This window comes from Carya illinoinensis, chromosome 5, assembly GCF_018687715.1.
Source record: "Carya illinoinensis cultivar Pawnee chromosome 5, C.illinoinensisPawnee_v1, whole genome shotgun sequence".
NCBI classification, from domain to species: Eukaryota; Viridiplantae; Streptophyta; class Magnoliopsida; order Fagales; family Juglandaceae; genus Carya; species Carya illinoinensis.
Genome location: NC_056756.1, coordinates 48,126,573 through 48,149,185, shown reverse-complemented (window position 1 = coordinate 48,149,185; position 22,613 = coordinate 48,126,573). Strand labels below are relative to the sequence as shown.

Below are 22,613 nucleotides of genomic sequence, written 5' to 3'. Positions count from 1 at the left end.
ACATTTATAAATATATATCCACATATTATTTAGACCGGATGGGGATGCTCTTATTTCTTGAATTCTTATGATGATGCATGTTGTTTGGTTGTTGTTTTCTTGTTATGTTGTAATACAATTGGCTTGTGGAAACTAATCGAACTCGGCTGTGATGATGTTTTGGACTTGGCACGCATTCCGGAAATTTGAACATTCCCTCAATGGCTAGGTAACCCGGACGACCATCAAGTAGTGGCAACCGGACGTTGCAGCCATGAGTGGGTGGCCAAATTTCCATTATGTCACCAATCAGTTTCTGAGCCAATGACCCCGACCCCGACCCCAAACTTGTTGGTTCTAACATTTATTAATTTTTTTAGAGATGGATTCACAAGACCCTGGACATATGTACTTCACCAACCTCCTTAGTCAAGATCCTCAACTCGACCCCACTTACGGTGGGCAAAGTGGATCCTCCCCTATGACTCTTGGTGACTCTCCACCCCTACCCCCTAATGAGCCTATCGGCGTTAGGAAATCAGTCAGGGGTGCAAACTTCACCCCTGAAGAAGACAAGTTACTTGTCTCTGCATGGCTAAATTGTAGCCTTGATGCCGTCCAAGGAACAGATAAAAAACACTCCCAACTTTGGGAAAAAATCTTTGAGTACTTTCAGCAATATAAGAAAACCACAAATGAGCGGACAATAAAGTCTCTAATACATCGGTGGTCAGTTATCCAAAAGGCCACAAATAAATTTTGTGCGAAACTAGCTCAAATTGAAGGGTTAAATCAAAGTGGCATGACCGACCAAGACAAGGTAGAATTTTGTTACTCTTAGTATTTTACGTTCGCATTATTTTTTGTGAAAGTTGGTTTAACATGAAATTTATTTGTTTACATGTAAGTTTGACAAGGCGAAGATTATGTACCAATCGTTAGAAAAATGCACCTTTCAGTTCGAGCATTGTTGGCACCTGTTGAAGGACCAACCTAAGTGGATTTGGCGCGCCACAAAGGAGGATCCAAAGCGAAGGAAGACGATGTCCCCATCCCCGACCCCGACCCCGACTCGATGTTTCGCGGCTACGGAGGATTCAGTTTTTGATCTCGAGACAGAGAATGTGATAGAGAATGAGGTTATCGAATTGGACCAGCCAATGGGAAGGAAAGCTGAAAAAGGAAAACGAAAGGCTCAAGGCAGGCAAGCAGAGGAAAATTTCCAACTCAGAAAGATGAAGTATACTATGTTAGAGGAGTCACGCGCTCAGGAGAAAGAGTTTTATCGCCTGAAGGCCGAGAAGATGGAGTATAACAAGGACAAAGAGGAAAAAAAATTACGTCTTGAAGATGAAAGACTGAGGTTGGAGGCAGAGAAGATTAAAATTGAAGCTGCAAAAGAGGAAAGTAAAATCCGTCAAGAGGACGAAAGGCTGAGGTTGGAGGCTGAGAAAGTGGAGCTTGCGAAGAAGGAATCAGATCAGCGCATTATGATGATGGATGTGAGTGTCATGCCAGAAATGCAGCGGCTATATTTCCAGCAACTCCAGAGGGAAATCATCATGAGACGTAGTCATGCCTAAGGACCGGATTGATTTTATATTTATGTATTTGATATTTATTTCGTTTCGGACAATTTGATGTGTAAAAAGTAAAATTGCAATTTTTTTGTACTTTTGATTATTGTATAAATTGATATTTTTCTGCAAGTAAATTGGATGTAACAAATTCAGACATCTTGATAAATTACCTCGAATAATCCCCATATTATACTCAAAGAAATACGACAACAAACTTGATTACAATTAATATAATCACTACTAATATTAAGGAATTACAAATACAAAGCAGATTAACTCAAACATAGTTTAAAATAACATTGGTAGAAATAATAGAATATAACGCGACCGCCACTAATGTTGGGAATATAATAACCATTGGTGTTCAATTAGATCTTCTTGAAGCTGATTATGCGCCGAGCTGTCTCTAATTTGATGATGACGCTGGATGAAGTCCGTAAGCTCAGTTGTATGATTACGCGACAATTCCGGGAGATCATCATCAAGTTGATCATACTCAATGTTCAGACTCTCACTATCATCACGCTCGTCTTCAATGATCATATTATGTAGAATAACACATGCTTTCATTATATTTGTTAGATCCTTCACTTTGAACATTTGGGAAGGTCCACGAATGATAGCAAATCGTTGTTGAAGAACCCCGAATGCACGCTCGACATCTTTTCTTGCAGATTCTTGTACTTTCACAAAATTTTTCTTCTTATTCCCTCTTGGTGCTGGAATCGTCTTCACAAAAGTTCGCCACTTGGGATAAATACCGTCAGCAAGGTAATACCCCATAGTGTAGTCATTGTCATTGATTGTGTAATTGACTGGAGGAGCACGTCCTTGGGCAAGCTCCGTGAAAATAAAAGATCTCTCTAGAACATTAATGTCGTTATGTGAACCGGGCATACCAAAAAATGCATGCCATATCCAGAGATCATATGAAGCAACTGCTTCTAAAATAATAGTGGGTTCACGGATATGGCCAGAGTACATACCTTTCCAGGCTGCGGGACAATTTTTCCACTTCCAATGCATGTAGTCAATGCTGCCCAGCATTCCTGGGAATCCTCGTTGTTCAGCTACAACAAGCAATCGGGTAATATCGTTGGCATTTGGAGACCGTAGATATTCATCTGAAAAAACACTTACTATTGTCTCAGAGAATTTTTTCAGGCTCTCCATTGCGGTGCTTTCACCAATACGTATGTATTCATCCATAAAATCTCCAGTCACCCCATACGCCATCATTCTAAGTGCTGCAGTTATCTTTTGCATAGAAGATAAACCGAGTCTTCCGACGGAATCTCTTCTTTGGACGAAGTACGACTCGTAAGACTCTACCTCATTTAGAATACGAAGAAATAGGGGACGGCTCATCCGAAATCTCCTTCGAAATAGATTCGAGGGATATACTGGATTTTCTGCAAAATAATCGCGAAATAGGCGCTCGTGCCCCTCAATATGATCACGCCGAATAAACTTACGACATTGGCGATTGTTACGATGCCTCGATGACTGTCCATCGGCCTCCTCATTAAGAACAACATCGCTATCATCTTCAGAGGATACGTATGTCAACAATTTGCGAAAGACAGTACGAGCCATTTGATGAAAGAAGTGGGAGATCAGGGGAGACTATTGAAATTCGGTTCTATAGATCAAAATAAAGAAGAGTTTGTGAGAGTGAATGTTAGCAATATGCGTATTTATGGAGGAAAAAGTTACCGTTACACATAGGACGAAAAATGTTACCGTTTGAGAGAAGACAAAAAAAGTTACCGTTTGAGAAAAGACGAAAAATGTTACCGTTGGAGAAAAGACAAAAAATGTTACCGTTAAAAAAATGAGTTTAAATTTTATATTCAATACGTGAGTAGAAATTTTAAAAGAAAGAATAAAGAAAACTAAATAATAAAATATGACCATCACGTTAGAAAATTTGATAATTAAATAAAAAATTACTATTTTTATAATACGAATTCCGGTTAAAAAAATACTGTATTTGATAGTCAAAACCGTAAAAAAATTTAATAGAAATTGATATTTGAAAAAAAAGATAATAAGACAAAAGAGTTAGTAGTTAAGATTGTAAATGGAAGAGAGAGAAAAAAGTAATAAAAAAAGAATAGAGAAATATTATTTAATAGAGATAGAGATAGAGATGGGGAATGAGATGTGGGAGGTTTTTAGAAGATGAATAAAATTTAGGAAAAAATTTAAAAAAATGTGATTTTAAGTTAAATTATAGGGATGCGGATGGGGATACTGATGTGAGTGCTCTAACAACTCATTGAATTTGACAAATATCTAAATGTGACAACGCCTGATTCCTAACAAATTCTCGCTTGTCTTCTTCTATAAGATTATAAGGACAGTCAGTGTAATTGGGGCCTTTCCTTATTTTGAGGATAAGTATTAATTATTCTTCATTTTAGATTTTCGGATTAAGCAGATCATGACAGTAACGAACAATATATAGGATATGTTCTCATAAATAGTTCTTTGTTAATTTTTTTGAGTGAAGACGAATGTGAATAGTTCACTATCAATTAACAAAGAATTTCGACTTTGGACGTGAAAATGCATACGGCCGCAAACAAAATTAGAAGATAAAATCCCGTTGACTCATTGGTTGTTCTCTAAAATGAAGATAAATTGATACTTATCCTCAAAATAAGAAGAGGCTCCAATTACACTGTCCGTCCTTATAATCTTACGCGAAGACGAGAGAGACTACTTGGCTGGTAATAAGGACTAGTTGTCACGAGATTTCAATATCAATGCTAATTTTGATTTTTTTTTTATTTGCATGTATGCGTATTTTTTTTTTTCAGCCAATTCAAATTGAATTTGTGAGAAATTGAATCGATTTTAAAGAAATTTTTAAATCATTCATTGAATCATTTCAATCGATCGATTTAAGTTAATTCAGACTCCCAATTTAAATAGATTTAAAATTTTATTTATTTTCAAGCTGTCTAACAACTATTTTTTTTTTACTTGTAGAAAAATATGATAAGACTAAATATTTATTAACTTTTTTTTTTTACCATTATATTCAATAAGAATATAAAAGTATTAAAAAAAATTAATTGAAAAAAAATAGGAGATGAATGAGTATTTGATATTAAATTTGTGCTTTTGTATAAAATACTATATTTGTCATGTGCTTATAACTTAATAGACTTTATCTTTTTCATATATGAAGCTCAAAATGTTGAGTGTCGACAATTAAGATTAAATAAATAAATTACATATTTATTGAAATTATTTAGATTCATATAATATTTTTATTAAAATTTATAAATTAATTTTTATTTTATACATGTTATAAAATACTTGAATTCTATTATACATGATTTTTTGTATTTTTTTTATCACTATTAAAATAAATAATTCAAAATTAACATGAATCATCTGATTCAATTTGTTGTTGAATCGTTCCTTATCTGATTATCAACCGATTTCAATTTTTCAAAGGTTGGGTTTTTCCGCCTCTATTTTTTTGAGGAAAATATTTTAAACATTAAAAAATTACAGAAAAAAGCGTTTCAATTCCAAAGGTTATCCCTAACACGCCCAATGAGTTAATTTCGAAGAACGACGTACGGTGTGACACCTCATCGCTGGAGACTGGAATCCAAAGTCTATTTTCACACCACAGCACGTTACATCATCAATGGGCATGTCACCCATTTTCTCAGCATATGATGATATAAAAAGATAAATTATATTACTTAAAACACTTTGTTTTGGATGAGCGGTCCATCCACGGGGGCCGGCCGGGTCGAACAGTGAATGAGGATAAATTAGAAGCGTTGCTTCCATCACTAGTTTATCTTGATGAGATTGATCATATAATTATTACCGTACTGGAGTTGCTGTTTTTTTATTTACGCTCACAAGTGGTTTTGGACATCACGATGCAATCATGTATTGAAAAAATCTTTGTACAATATTAATCTATTTATTGAACGTGAAACTTTCAGTATAGCATATGGTCATAGACTCATGGGATAATGTTATAATTTCGTTTACTTGTTAAGTAATGGATATTTATAACAAACATGATAGACTTATTACTTGTTAACAATTTATTTACAATCATGAATTAAAATAATATATTTTTTAAAATTTAAGTTTGATTTCTATTTTGATACGATGTTTTTAAATATTTTTAAAAATATTATATTATTATGATTTGGTAGTAAGATTAGAATTTTGAGTTTTAAGATAAAATAATATTATATTTTAATATTATTATTATTTTGAGATCTGAAAAAGTTAAAAAAAAGTTAAATTATTTATTATATTTTATATAAAAATTTAAAAAAATTATAATAATAAAATAAAAATTTTTAAATTTGAGATATAAATTTTAATGAAACAAACTGGACCACAATGATCATTACCCATTTTCACTTCGGGTTGATTTGCTTTCTAGCTATCAGCTCTGTTTCATTTCATGACTTCCCACGTGGTCTTGCAATTTAGTCAATTAAATGGTTGGCATATTAATATCCACTCACTTCAACTGGTCTTATTTTTTGAAAAGTCGTCAAGTTTGATTTTTCTAATGTTAACAGTACCATTCTTGGCTGGTCAAGTTTTAGTTCGGAATTGTTAAATTTTTATTTTTTGCTTTCCAAAGGAAAAAGAATTATCAGTCATTTTTATATATTTTTTTTACGTATTTTATTAATATAATTGATTATAATAATTATTTTATATCAAAAAATTTAATTAATTAAATTAGAAAATTATATAAAAAATAAAAATAACTGTATATATAATTTTTAATATATATATATATATATATAAGATTTGAGTGTAGTGGTACTAACGTGAATAGTTCACTAATTAACAAAGAACTATTTATGAAAACAGATTGGAACAGCAATTATTTGCATTATATATATAATGCAATTTAATCTAAATTTTAACTTAATTGGCTTTAAATAATCCCGTTATTAACTAGCTTGTTAGTTGTTCTCTAAAATGAGGAGAAATTGATACTTATCGTTAAAATAAGGAGAGGCTCCGATTATACTGACTGTCCTTATAGTGAAGAAGAAGACCAGAAATTTGGTTGGTCATGAGGCGTTGTCATGAGATTTCAATATCAGTATTACTAATTTTGGTTTTTCTTTATTTGTATGTATGCGTATATTTTGTTTCTTCCACCTTTATTTTCTTGAGTTCCCACATGGTTTTGCATGATATTCTAGCGGCCGAGTTTTGCTGTCAATTATCATTTATTTTTCTTGTTAGTCGCTCCGTAAAAGATCTAATATATCACCTATATCCAGGTTAAGTTATGAATATTAATTTTTAAGATCTATTTATAGTTATAATTATAAGAGCACTCACAATGAATTTTGTAAAACTCATTGTTATGTAAAATTTAAAGAAAAATGGTCTAAAACATGCATCCAACATATGCTTTATGTTTTTTCTATTTTACATTTGTGTACAGTGTTGCCTCTAGATGTAGAAGCAACTGTATACAAATGTAAACATATTTTAATTGTTTTCTATCTTTTCTTGTATTTTTTCTCTAAAATTAATTTTTTTATTGTACTTTTTCTTTTATAAAATATTAAAAGATATAATATTAAAATGATATAAAGAAAAAATAGATAAACTGATATATGATGTATTGTAAAAATTAATATATAAAATAAAAAAAATAAGATTTAGTGATGTATTTTAAAAGATAAAATGAAAAATTCATTACAAGTGCTTTAAGAGAATTTAAAGAAAAAAAGGTGGACTTGATAAGATATTAAAAAGTCTTTGGGGCCGTATACTCCGGGTCAACGTCTGAGAAGCTATTTAATTATAATAAACATGACTCAATCAGTACTCCCTATAAATAGACTCGCCGGACATGAATGTGGGGGGAATCAGCTTGCTTAAAATCCAGTTTTCAGCTGCTCTTCGCCCAGTCCATCTCGTGGCCTGCTCGAGCACACGACTGACAAGTCTATCAGGTTCAATGAATTGCTATATGAATACACGTTCTTTTTCAAATCATTAGGGTATAGACAATTAGGAGATGTTCGTATATTTGCAGTCTTTTATAATTTTGTGAATACTAACGCAATAGTTTGAATGAAAGTATTTTATTTAAATTTTGGAGAATGAAAGACAAAAATTTAAATAAAAATACTATAAAGTTAAAAATTAATTGAATATAGTTTTTAATAATATTTTTGTTTTAAAGTTGATAAAAGTTGTATTATTTTTGTGTTTTGTTTTAAAGTTCGTAAAAATTATATAAAATTTTGTGTTTAAATAATGATTAGATAATAATTAGATGAAAAAAATTAAAAATTAAAAATTGAAAAGTATTTTATATTTAAATAATATTTGAGAAAGAAATTATAAAAAGATCTGAGAATTTTGATAGTTTACCATCAAATCCTTGAAACTGTCTGTTTTTGTTTAAGCCCAAGCGGACACAACCGTGCGCTGAGAGGTTTCTTTTGTTCCTTTTTTCTTTGGGTGTCCGGATATTCTACCTTTTTTTTTTTTTGAAAGGGTTCGGATATTCTACCTAGTTTAGGAAAAGAAGATTTTTCTCAGTGATAACGTCTTTAATTATAGCTGCAGTTTTTACTTGAAAAAACGATCTGTGGACGTTCATGCACTTTAGAATAATAGGTCGACCACGAGTGCTGCAAGTTTCTCTAATCTGTTTTCCATTTTTTAATCAGGAAGCAGAATTCACAGTGCGTAGGCCGTACACTACTTAAGTATGAGCTTTCCTGGGCAACAGCAAGAGAATGGGGTAATTAGGTAAGCCACTGAGCATCTTCTTTTCCTACTGGCTAGTGGTGAGCGCTGACAAAGTCAAAGCCGGAATCCCTTAAATCCGATTCCGGGGACTTTCACTTCGTCGGAGACTCCAATTTTGTTAGCTCTGATTCGACTCCAACTTTGACTCTAAAGTTGGATTTATACTTTTATTGATTTTTTTTTTTTGTTTATATTCATATTTATTATTTAACCCACTTTTCAAAAAATAATTTTTATGGACTTTCTAATTTCATTTTTTTTAAAAATTAAAAAAGAAAACTAAATAATTCAGTAGTGATTTACGTCAATTTTACTAAATTATTCATTGCCGATTTACTACAACTTGCAAGCTAAAACTAAAACATTAAAAAAAATTTAAATTATTCGCTGCAGATTTAATATAAGCCAAAACTAAAACATAAGTTACATAACCAAAACTACTGAAACACAGCCAGCCACCAAATAAGTTATTTGTTCCCAACTACTAAATCATTAACTTATTATACTAATTAGTTATTTTTATACTAATGTCTAATTTATTTATATATTAAACTTATATTATAATGTCTAATTACATGTTATTATATTATACTAGCGTCTAACTTATTTTTAACTGAATTGTATGTTAGATTTTTTAGTGTCTAATTACATTTTATTATAGTTTAATATATTAATATTACGCGTTATTAACTTATTATATTATAATTATTTCGATATTAGTGCCTAACTTATTTTTATACTTAATTATATATGATAATAATATTATAATATTTATATATACTAAATTATTAATAATTTATTTATATTATAATTTATATATGATAATAATATTATAATATTTATATATACTAAATTATTAATAATTTATTTATATTATAATATATACTTATATTAGCTAATTAGCTAGTGAAAGCTGCTGACATCATTAATGGGATGTTACAAGTATTTTGTCCCTTGTGGAGAAATTGAAATTCAGACCGAACAACATTTATCAATTTTTATTTGCTTTTCATCAAAATGATCATCTGAAATAATTAATTAGTGACCAATTATTTAATGACCTCAAGAGGGACTAAATGCATGGACTATGTTGATATGCCGAAGTTATCTTCTTCTTTTTCTTGGTACGTGCGACCGTATTTGCAAATGGAAAATTTTAAACATAAGCTCACAATACATCACATTTCCTTTATTTTTTATTTACCAAATATTTAGTATATGAATAATGAAAAAAAAAATTTAATTAGTTTCAAAAAGTAAATACAAAAAAATTTAATTTAATTTTTTTTTAAAAAGTGTCATATGTGATTTGTAGACTTATGAGTAACAAAATTTGAAATGAAAGTTAAAAGTTGAATAAAATATTATTTGAATATTATTTTTATTATTATTATTATTTAAAAAAATTAAATTATTTATTATATTTTATATGAAAATTTAAAAAATTTATAAAAAATTTATACCGAAGAAATGAAACAGTTTTCTTGTCGAAACAGTACTTTTGTGTTGCTAAAATGAACTGCAGTATGACACCTTATAAGAGCATCCATATTGGTCTATGCATATGCATATGCAAAGTCATATTTACATAATATGAACTTAAATATATCTATAATAGATTATGCATATTCAAATATTTGCATAGCTATGAATAGTACATTTACATGTTTGAAGATCTACTATTCACTTTCCAAAACATATTTTACTCATTCTTTCTCTCTCCTCCCACTCTCTTTCTACACATTTTACCTTTACATATTTTACTACATATTTAACTCATTCATTTTTCAAAAAATATTTTACTCAAATATTTTACATATTTAAAAATTAAATCCGTGCACCTCTCTCTCACAGGTTTTGAGTACATATATTGGGCGCTAATGAAATTTATTTGGATGCTAATTACATGTATTAACCCAATACACAGAAATTACAAACTCTATTAAAAAAAAAAAAATAAAATGATAATATTTTATTATTATTTTGTCACAAATTTACATAAGTCAATATGTAAGTTTTGTTTGTATGACAAATTAGATCTTCAAAAGATATAATTTTACATATGCATATGTATAAATCAATGTGAATGCTCTAAATAACTATATTTAGGTGCTTTTTGGGGTCAATTGGAGAAAGACAATTTACCATAATTATTTGGATCGATCCCATGATTTTAATCACTGCCTGTTTGTTCTATTTTGCCTAGGGACCCGGATAGGGAGAGGCAAGAGCAAACTCTTCCTAAGTGTCTACCTCCAAAGTGGATTGTAAACGAGGGACCTTTCTGGTGGTGCGTGTTATCGGTAATAGTGGACCCATTGTTCTTTTACGTTCCGGTGATTAATGAAGAAAGAAAGTGCATTGCTTTAGATAAAAGATTATATATCAGCATTACTTGTTTGCGAACTGTTCTGGACTCGATTCTGCTTCTGCATATCATTTGGCAATGTCTTCGTCATTTTGAAAACGCTCGTCCACGACGTGGACGAGGAGAGTCGCAAGATAGAAAACCGAAATGGGCTGAAATGACCGGAACGGAAAAGTTACCTAAACTATTAAAACTATTACTGTGGCTCAGCCGATTCCTGTCCTGGTACCGCAAAGCTAAACCGGAATTGTGTTCATTGCCGATTGACGTCCTGGCAATTCTTCCAATCCCACAGGTAATTAAGGGTCACTGATCTTATATATGCTTAATATTTTTACCCATATAAGCAAGTTCTCGATTAATTTGGTTTAAGCAGTACGATGCCTAGCTTTAACTAACGCACGTAAATACAAAATTGTTAACAGATAATATGATTCAGAATTGTGTAAATGATATTAGGACTCGTGGAGTGTATAAGTATTGCACAATTCATTTGAAAAAAGTAAGTAAATATCGAATTAATATGAAAAAAAAAATTAATTTTTAATGATAAGTGATATATTTTTTTAAATAATTGTATGACGTTTGTGTATTCTATAATTATATATAGTATCACCCTTCTTCTTTTATAATGTATCATTTAGGCTATACTATTTTAAGAAATGGAAAATGTTAGTATGTTGCCTGAGTTTATTCCCTCACTTTGACTGCTCATGTATTTAATTTTTTTTAAATTTTTTTCTTAATAATTAAAGAAGTGACTTTTAATATATTGGTATATTTCTTATTTTGTGAGAATATTAAAAAACAAAAATTAAATAAAATAAAAAATAAACAAGCATTTTTGTACTTTTTTTGTACTTAAGTGACACAACTAGTAGTTATTATTGGGCGGCAGCCTAGCACTACTTGTAAGATATATGGTAAAACTTTAAGTCATAAAAATAAAGGCAGTTAGATCGATAGGTCTATTGATAGAACTGACCGATCACTCACAAAATGCTTTTTTTTTTTTTCCTTTAATATTAAAAAAATATTTCATAACAGTTAAGAAAAAAAACAAAAAAAAAAGTAATTTAAATAATTTCTTAACAGTTAAGAAAAAAAATAAAAATAAAGAAAGAAAGAAAGAAGGCAATAATAACATTTATTGCCGCTATTATAAAAATCTAAAGCGATATTACATTCATATAATCTCTCATTTTTTTTACTTTGATTTTTATTATATAAGTAAATTCCTTTTATTATTCATCACTTAAACATCTCTATTTCATTTTCTTATAAAAAATATTTTATTCAATTTTTTCATATTTTGATTTTATTTTTAAATTTTATTTTACTATATATTTATTTTATGTGTTATATTACATTGAATATAAAAATATATTACAAATATAAAAAAAATATCTGAATTTTATAAATTTATTGGTAGAAAGGAAATATTTAAAAAGAATAAATAAATATTATTTAAATAATATGAAGAAAAAATAAATAAATTGATATATAGTATATTGTAAAAATAGAAAAAAATGAAGATTAGTAATATATTTGAAAGAATATGATAAAGTAATCACAATGATCTTATATACGTAATCTCTGTCACTTGTCCAGGTGCTGCTTCCAATTATCTTTTCAAAACTGAGAGGTTCCGAATCTTTGAATAAAAGGAAAGTCTTGACAGCTGTTCTTCTATTCCAATATCTGCCAAGAGCTTTTCTTATCCACCAGTTGTCAGCCCCATGGAGAAAAGCATTTAGCAACGAGGTCCAGCCCCAGGACGGTAGACCATCTAAACACGTCATAGCAGTGAAAGCTGGGCTCAACTTGTTTATGTTCATTGTTGCCAGTCATGTAAGTTTGACTCTCAATTTCGTACTTATTTGCCTTATACAATTTTTTATTCTAATTAAACTTTGGAGCAATAAGTGGACGAATATCTTTGTCAAGGTTTATTGATTTTCTTTAGGTTTCATACGAATGAACTTTGACAAACTTGATCCTAATTAACCTACAAGATTGGGCCGGCGGCCTCCCCTCTCCCAAGGAAAAGCTTTTATTAAAGAGAACGATACCCCAAACTAATTCTCACTTTTTGGTGGGGTTATACCATTTTCCAGAAGGGCTAAAAATTTTGGAGTTACATAAATTCCAAAACCGAAGCTTTTGTTAAAACTATGCTCTACAAAAACTAGAATAAGAAAACTAAAATACCCAACTGTAAAACAAGTATAGCACCCAAGTTTGCTAATGCAGCAGCCAATTAACCATTCCCCTGATCTCTATAAGTATGTACGTACAATCTCAAAAGGAATAAGAATGGATATCAATCTTCAATAATAGCCCATATTTTAAATCTGAGTCTGTCATGAAAGTATAAATTTGCCACTCAAGTATTTTTGCAAAACCTTTTGAAAGAGTCTCTTTTGGTCGATGCAATGACAAAAGTTTTTGTAGAGCGTTATGTTTTATATTTGGAAATAAATTTCTTCTTTATTCATGGCTGTCATACTAAAATAATTACATAATCATCTAACCTCCCTTTTTCGTTTGAAATGCATAAGCATATCCTCCAAAACTTAACACATTAAACACTGATTTAATCCGGATAAGATTTCCAAACTCAGGACACTACGTACTACTTTATTGATAAACATAAGTAATTTTAATCTTAACAAACAATAAATCGGGCAAGACTTGAATTTATTGACTTGCTGATTTATTGCAAGTAGGATTTAGCTTGGTTTGATAGATCACTTTTGCTAAGAACACCAAACAGCCACACGATTCATTAGCAATCTTTCACCAGCACATTAGAATCATAAAAGATGACTACTATAAATTATAACAAATACTAGATCTAGGAATTTGCAATGGCAATGGGAAAGGAGACGTTGGTCTGTGTTGACTCTCGATACCATATGGAAACTAAACAAATATTGATCTTGAACTATATTTTCCTTTGTATCTTTCCGAGAGGAAGTCCATGTATTTATAGTTTTGTATTGTATTGTATATATGCAGTTTGTTATAATATTTCTATCAACAACTTTATCATGATTATTTTGGAATCCCCGGCCGGCTTGTGATTTGGCGGGAGTTAGGATGCTTGAATGTTGGCCACTTGGGTGATACACCACTTGCACATTGTGATAATGAGTGTGTGCTCACAAACTCAATAAATAAGTGTATAATTAATTCGCAACAGAAAAAACAAAAGGGTTGTAACTGATTCTAAATATCAGTACCAAAGAATTTAAAATACATCACACCATGCTCATAAGTCACTTGTCACCTACTCAAAATGGGAGAAAAAAAACTGAAGATATGCAATATTTTATAGATGCAAAGAAAATTAATTCATACATACCAAGTTATAGTCTTTTGAGCAACATATCAAAATCCACATAAAGATTTATTGAGTAGTAAGGCTCAAAACCCCAGTTTTAAACATCCAGTTTAATTAATGTGTGCACCACGGTCTCTCCTATATGGACCATCCACACACTCTGATTCTCTTTGCCACACTACGGGTAATGACCGTGTATGTGACTTTGTAACAAACGATGTCTAGTTCCGAGCTCAGGCTCTGGTGGCCAAGCATCCTTTAGCCTCCATTAGTAGAGAGGCAATGCCATCGACTCGAGATCGTTATTATCTCACTCGAGCCCGTTGTCGCCCAACCCAAATCTAGGGAATACTCAGTATTATGCGCTCCTAAGTGACTAGAGGAGCTCTATTAAGATAATGCTCCATCTCAGCTTAGGGTATTGATATACAACGCATGTGACAAGTGGCAACGGTTTGGTGTGATTAGAAATGCAGCGCAGAGAAAGAGAGAAACATAGAGGGAGAGATAGAGGAGAGAGAAGTGGATAATGTGAGTGAGAGAGAAAGAGACAGAGAAAGGAGAGGAAGATGGAGAGGAAGATAGAGAGTGGAAGGGAGCCTTTGTGGGGACAAGAGAGAGAGAGAGAGAGAGAGAGAGAGAGAGAGAGAGAGAGAGAGAGAGAGAGAGAGAGAGAGAGAGAGAGAGAGAGAGAGAGACGTCGGGCAAAGGGGAGAGGAAAAAGGAAGAAGTCATAACCCTAGGACTTAACGGGTTGGGCTCTTCGGCCTAGGCTTTGGGCTGGGTATCCCAAAGCTATTGCATTAGTTTGAATTTCTATCTTTTTTTGGTTGTGTTCTATTTTCAGTTTCTTTCTTGTTGTCTTTATCTTGAAGGTGTTTGACTTGGTGTTGGTCTTTTTTTTGAGGTTGATCAGATTCTGGTCCGTTAGCCGGCTCCTGGCTTTCCTCCCCACCTACTCTTCTCCTTCATCTCCTCATTCTCCGTTTCTCTTACTTTTTCGTCTCAAGCTTTATTGCTTATTAACAACCTATTTGGGATCAGTAGAGAATGGAATCAAAGGGAATAGAAAAAAATAGGTTTTTTGTTTTTAAAATATTCTATTATTTCTTTTGTTTGGGAGTTTAAGTAGGCGGGAATAGAATGAACATTTAATCATTTGGGGGGTTTAATTAGGAGTAAATAAAGTTAGTTGAAAGAAACTCACATTCCCACAATTTCCTTTGTAATCTCAATTTATCATTCCTCCTTAAATTGGGAGGAAGAAGAGGGAATGTAATGAGATTTAATAAAATATCAACTAAAGTCCCAATAGTACCTCGTATATTTTGTTAAAATAGTACTAAACTATTAGTACTCTGAGTCATTTTTACACATAGATGCTCCTTCATTTTTCTTCTCATTCTCTATTCAATCGTCTATTGAAATAAATCCACAGTAGGTTTTATTATTTGGTTGTCATGACTACAAGAAAAATAGATTTTTGTGACCAATTTATTGCAACGAAATCTGTTTTTCTTGTAGTGTGTGAAAGAATTGCATGATGATATAATTATCAGGTAAAATTATATTTTTGAAAGTCTATTTCTATAATTATCAAATGACAATGATAGTTGAAGCTCATCTCAAGTAGTAGTACAATTTGTAGATTATTTTAGAATTTAAGAATAGGGCATAACAGTAATGTTGTTACAACATCTTCATTTATATATTTTTTATTATATACTTGTAAATAATGTTATTTCCTTTCTATTTTCATCTTTTAAAACATCCAAACAAGAAAGATTTCATTAATTCCATTCTATTCTTTTCTATTCCATTCGATCCAATCTATTTCTTTATAAAGTCTGCTCGCCAACACCAATACGCATGCGGCCATATAGCTCGAATCCTCGCCTGTTGATCTACCATGAAGCATTTGATAACCACCCTGCCGAATGGTGCATGAGGTCTATGGTTGTCACAGGCAAGCATGAGCATCACTCTTCATCTTCTCCCGTAGAGACTTTTTGATTTTCACACCATTTTTGAGAAGCAAATCCTCTCTTTTTATCGGAAGTCGGATGTTCCCTTGTTTGAGGATCAACATTAAGGATGTTGGATTGAAGCTCTTCAACAGCCACACCAGACCATTAATAAACTCTAGTGTATCACTTCCTACCATGTGTCCAAAGCAAATTAGTAGAAGAATCATAACAGTCCATGATACGTCACGTGAACTGATTCAAAAACTATTCCAGCTTTCAGGACAATTTTCGGGATCAATTGGTAAAAGAAAAAGATAGCATGAGTACCAAACTAACTTGTTGACTTCATTTTTTGTTTTATTATTTCTACAATTCGTTTACGCACTAGTGATCAGATTATTATCACGTTATTTTTGTTGAGATTTTCATCCTTACGTAGTAATGTAAACTTTCTTTATCAGGAAAACTTTTGCTACAATATCTGTATTATTTACTAATCATTAAGATCGGTTGAATGGTATTTTAGATACTGGGTGGTTTTTGGTACTTTTTCTCTATCGAGCGAGAGACAGCTTGCTGGCACCTTGCTTGTGAAAATCACATTGAATGCAATCGAAGTTCTTTTGACTGTAACGACAGAAGCGTTGGAAATTACACATTTTTAAACGATTATTGTCCTATACAAACCCCAAATACAACTGCCTTTGATTTTGGAATATTCCAAGAAGCGCTTCAATCTGGTACAGTGGCGTCCATGGATTTTCCGCGAAAGATCTTGTACTGCTTCTGGTGGGGCCTCCGAAATTTGAGGTTTGTGAATGTTACTGTTTAGGCTCTTTCTACATGATTGAGCTATTTCACAATAGTTTTGTCATTGCATTCATCAACACCATGTCGACTGCCATACATGCTTGTGCTTAATTGTCTATGCATTCATGTTTTTTGTAGGGCCACCTCTCGAGTGGATCCTTGGTACCATATTAGTGGTTTTAAAATCAGAGAAATAAAGATAAATTAAAGAAATTCTATATATTAGTTGGAACAATCGAGTCCAAAGTACAATTTAGCATACGTTCGGGAAATGGAGAAATAAGTCTCGTTTAACTGCAAGTTTTCAATGATGCAAAGCTTCAAAATTTAAGGTGCATATTGCAAAAACAATGATACCATACGTGAGGATGCAAAGCATAATTTTTCCACTCTTTTTCTTTTTTCTTTTTTTTTTTCATTAACTTTCACTTGGAGGAATATATATATGCTAATACATACGTGTGTACAATTGCAACATTAAACATTAATAATATATAATATCATTTTGTTCTAGGCTTGGGATTATGATCATTTTGGCTTCCTTATCTTGACCCAGGCCTACAGTCTTAACTTAACCTCATGTATATCATTTTAATTAGTTTTTATCTGTTTACTTTGATCAGCTTGGTACTATATTAATTAATAATTTCTGGTGTGAATACACCACCTCATCTTACAGTGTACGTATTTGCAAATTCGCAGTTCTTTTGGTTCAAACCTTCAAACAAGTCCGCAGTTCTGGGAGAACTGCTTCGCAGTTTTAACTTCCATCTCTGGCTTGCTACTGTTTATGTACTTCCTTGGGCGTTTGCAGGTTGGTGATCAACATGCATACTTTTTGATTCTTCATAGCCCGTATTTATATAATTGAATAATTCTAGTACTCATTATCCTTACAACACACAACACATAATTTTTTATTTTTTAATTTTTTTTCTTTAGCAAGTATGTGATACAGAGATAATGAGTAGAAAAATTCAATTAATTTAATAGGACTAAAACAAAAAAAATTAAATATAGTGTAGGATGATATACAGCAAAGCCCAATATAATTTTTCTGTTTGAATAACAGAGTTTTCCGATTTCTGGAAACGTGCGGCATGCAATTCCTAAGTACTTTTACTTTTATTTACCCCGGCCGTATAGTTTTACTAGGCTGTGCATTTGTAGGTAGCTGTGTAACTTTATTCCTGTATACAAGCTTTTCTCTATATATTGTTCTCATCAGTACTAGTTAAACATCAGCCTTTTCTTTCATTTGCTTCGTTTGTGATTTTATTTTTTTCACAAAGCTTGCAACAAAAACAAGAAATATTCGAGAAAGAGTGTGATGCAGGACAACTGGGAGATTCCTTTAGAAGATTTTAAAGATTTCCTTGATCGTTAGCACCTTCCTAGCCCATATTTTATGTTTAACATCAAATTTTGGTTTTCTTTATTTTTATTGTTGACTTCCTGACGTTCGAGCAAAATAAGAATTATTCTGACAGCTAACTAAGCAATAGAAGTTAGAGATTGAGATTAAGAAAAACACAAATAGGGATAAACTCTAACATAAACTCTAAAATTAGAGTTTCTTTTATAAAAATTGAATATATGTTCTAAAGCCCATAAGCAAGGCTTAAATAGCTAGGTAAAAAAAAGAAAAATTCTAATTGTGGAAAAATAATAAAATATGGAATAGATAAGTATCTCATTAAAATCTAGCTTAGAAGTCAAGCTTAAATAGTGTCGACCTTTCCTCGCTCAACTAAGGAATCCCGACCTTTCCTCAACCAATCGATGAATCTTGACCATACCTTTTTCTGCCAAATTTGCAATGGTTTGCCTTCTTGAGATAGTCTAGTGCTATTAACTTCAAATATGATAGCTCAACATCATCGTAACTGGATCCTTCTCCATCACTTTCCATTTTAGATGAGTTTATTACATAGCCTATAATTCTTCGTTTTATTATAAATGGATGGTTTAAGGGACAAAATATCTAGTCCCAAGACTACGCCACCACTAGGAAAGTAGGAAGGTAAGGGAGACGAGTGTATTAAGAGGCAAGGGTGGACAATGTCAAGAGAAAGTGGGAAAGGGAGAGATGGTCAGATATGCAAAGGGAGGGGAGGCACGCGGAAAGAAGGATTAGATAAAAGGGGATTTTGACTTCTTCTTCAAAGAGAGCTTCTTCAACCTCACAACCAGGGACTCTAGAAAAAGAACTTCCTCTAGCAAATAGGTTCCAGATTTCCATTGTATAGTGAGGACGAGAGACTGCGAGAGACTGTAAAATAAGCATATTATAGTAGATTTCCTCTCTCCAAATGCCCCATAGATGTAAGCAATATGCCGAAATCACGTAAATTTTTGTTTCCATCTTTCTTTACTTTCTCTGTACTTATTTTCCTTTCACCTCTATGGATATATGCACCGAGCATCGGAGCATTACTGGGGGCTCCAGACCACTCCGATCGAGGCTTGAATCAGCATAGCGGGTTGGGGATGACACTTTTTCCCCTTCTGGTTTGCTGTGTGATTTTTTATGCATCAACAGTTTGCACCGTTTGTGGGATCTGATTCACTTTCTACACTGAAGGTGAGAGAATGACAATTTTCTGACGTGCTGAATAATCACCGAAGGAGCAAATGAAGTTTTCTCTACATAAGTATTTTCAGCTTCCCCACTTTTATTTTTTTGAGCAACATTGTTGCAGAAAAGGAAGAGTGAATCTTTTCTTGCCCAGGAGGAAACCCAGTTACTCGTTACTTAAGCAACAAATGCTTAATACACTTCGGGTTGACAATACAAAACAGGAGAGTACATGGGTGAGTACTCCACACTTAAGTGCATTTTGCACACACACATGCGCATCTCGAGTCACAAGCATTGTGCATCTGCCCAGCCTACTGGCGACCACCACGTGGACTACTGGTGGTTTTTAGTGTAGCCGCTATGGCCCCCGTCCATGGGGGCCGTGAACAGTGGGGTCCTCGACACCCGCAGTTAGTATGTGGTTGCCAACGGCCACTCACCCAGTGCACATTGCCATGCACACAGCAAGAGGCTAGTGGCCTCCCCAGTGGTCACCAAGTGTACTGCTAGCGGTTTTTGGGTCTGTTGCTACAAACATCATCCAGTGGCGGGCATACCCTCCACGACCAGGTGTATTTCTCAACCACCCGCAAATGGCCCACACTCCTTGGCCGCTGGTTTCAAGGCCACAGAGCACGTTGACCGGCCACCTACTCATGGGCACCACTCCCTCCACAAACCGCCTCATCTCCGCCAACAATGTGTTGCCGTGTGGCAGGCACCCCAACTCCCCAACCATGCACTAAGCCACCCCTCTCGATCTGAGGTTTAGCTCGGTCACCACTGGCGAGCAACCACTTCTCGTTCTGGAGTATAGCTCAGTCGCCACTGGCAAGCAACCACCCCCTCAGCCCAAGACCTTCCTCGCCCAATAAATGGTAGGAAACCACTTCCCTGCCCACCTGCTCCTTGGCCACCAAGCGGCTGCGCAAGTGCTTAGTTGGAACAAGCTCCTCAGCCACGTTGACAGCCCTTCGGATGCACGAGAATCACCTGCTCAGAACAGTCCTTGGGATGCATGGGACTCACTTGCTCGGAACAGTCCCCGGGATGCATGGGACACACCTGCTCTGTATAGTCCCTTGGATGCATGGGACTTACCTGCTTGGGACAATACCCAGGATACAAGGGACTCACCTGCTTGGGACAGTTCCTCAAATGCATGTGACCCATTTGCTCAAGTACAATTCCTCAGTTGAAAGGGACTACTTAGGTACAGTTCCCCAATTGCATGAGAGACACTTGCTAGGGCATAGTTCCTCAGCTGCATGAGGCTCATCGGGCCACACGTTGCACAGTCCACCCACATGGTTAAGGCTTATCTTTCGAGAGAGTTATACGGTGCTACATGGGTTCCTAATAGATAAAAAAAGGAATAAGAGTAAAAAGAGAAGAAACGGCAACCATTGAGCAACTTTAGTCAAGTAAAAATCGACTACAACGACTAAAACTCCTCGGTTTGTCTCTCTCAAAATTTGTATGAATTTATTTCTACTAACAAAATTGCTTCCTGTGGTGTAGAACACTAGCCACTTAGCCTCGCTCGGGCACTGCCAAGACCTCCCAATACAACTTCGTCAGGAAAATTTTTTTGGCACTAGCGCCCATGTGGGCACACTGAACCTCCGTCATCGCCAAAACGTGACAACCCACAGGCCTTACTTGCACATATCTAACCTTTGCCGTGCTCTGGCAAAGCAGTTGAGGTTTGCCACCTCACTTTATGATTTGGGTCATTTATGCTGACTGAATCAACTATTTTTAGCATTGACAAGCGTCTCTGTTAGCCAATACAAGTCCCACGACTCTCCAAAACACAACATGCCGAATATAAGTCTTTCGACTTGTCGACTCTCACGCTAGCAAAGCTAAGTTCCTTAACTCACCGCGACATAACAGTCGAACATAAGTTCCTTGACTTGTCGACCCTTGTGCCAACAAAGCCAAGTCTCTCGACTTGCCGTGACGCAATTGTCGGACACAAGTCTCTCGACTTGTCGACCCTTGCGCCTGCAAAGTCGAGTCCCTTGACTCGCTGAGACATAAGTCCCTCGACTTGTCGACCCTCACGCTAGCAAATTTGGGTCCCTTGTCTCGCCACAATCCATTGGTCAGGCTAGAGCCCTAGGGCTCGTCCACACAACCAATTGAACACAAGTCCCTTGACTTGTCAACATTCATGCTACCAAGTTGAGTCACTAAACTTGCTGCGAAGTTTAGGTTGGGCACTAGTTCCAGGACTTGCCCAGATGGGCACTCACACACAAGTACCTTGACTTGCCGACCTTCACATTGGCATGAGTCCCTAGACTCACACCGAGTGTCACATTCTTACCATAACTGCTGCCAGCGGGTTACCTCCGGGAATGAGCCTTTGGAGTTAACGAGCCTCTGCATAAGACATGCATAGCTCTTCTCTAAAATACTTTGCCTTTTTTTGTTATGTAAATTGGCATCGAAGCAAGGTTTTGCCTGGCATGATGGGAAAAGATGTGAACAAAGATAACCACGCCAATCGCGAAGAATGTGAGGGTGCAAGCCCTCTAGACAATCGTTTAAATGCAAAGCCAGTAGAATCATCAACAATTTGAAGGTATCAAATGCATGTTAGAGGAGATACAACAAACCATTACGGGCATGCGTGTTAGCGGCAATAGAATTCATGGTGAGGATATGGCAAATATATGGTGTGCGTCTGTCCCACGACGAGGGTATAGAAATCCGGATGACTCATCCAAAGTGATGAAGAGTTTGAAGGGACTATAAGGAATGACAATGACAGTATGAGGGCTATAGAAAATGCCAAAAAGTACAGAATAAAAATTGACTTGCCTTGCTTTATGGCCACCTTCACATCGAGAGTTTCCTTGATTGGCTCCTTGAGGTGGAAAATTTCTTTGACCACATGCAAATACAAGAGGTACAACAAGTCAAGCTAGTAGTGTATAAATTACAAGATGGTGCCTTTGCTTGGTGGGAACAAATGCAAAACAACTAGTCCGAGCATGGCCAAAAATGAATATTTTGATAAGGGCTAGGTTCCTCCCACCAAGCTATGAAAAAATCCTATATCAACAATCTTAAAATTGTAGAAAAGGAAGTTGGACTGTTTGTAAGAAAACAAGGTGCAGAGTAGCACTTGGGAAGCAAAGGATAAAAGAGAAATGTGAGAAGGGAAAACAACTTCAAA

General features: G+C 34.1%; 1 protein-coding gene across 1 annotated transcript in view; it reads left to right on the top strand.

The window, feature by feature from the left end:
* The first annotated feature begins 7,423 nt into the window (after positions 1-7,423).
* LOC122311812 (cyclic nucleotide-gated ion channel 1-like) overlaps positions 7,424-22,613 on the top strand; it is a 35,639-nt gene continuing 20,449 nt past the window's right edge. The window contains exons 1-6 of the mRNA XM_043126501.1: positions 7,424-7,543; positions 8,270-8,351; positions 10,558-11,014; positions 12,331-12,570; positions 16,559-16,842; positions 17,545-17,656. Of these exons, the coding sequence (XP_042982435.1) occupies positions 8,311-8,351; positions 10,558-11,014; positions 12,331-12,570; positions 16,559-16,842; positions 17,545-17,656 (1,134 nt within the window). The 5' untranslated portion in view covers positions 7,424-7,543; positions 8,270-8,310. The remainder of the gene's footprint in view (positions 7,544-8,269; positions 8,352-10,557; positions 11,015-12,330; positions 12,571-16,558; positions 16,843-17,544; positions 17,657-22,613) is intronic.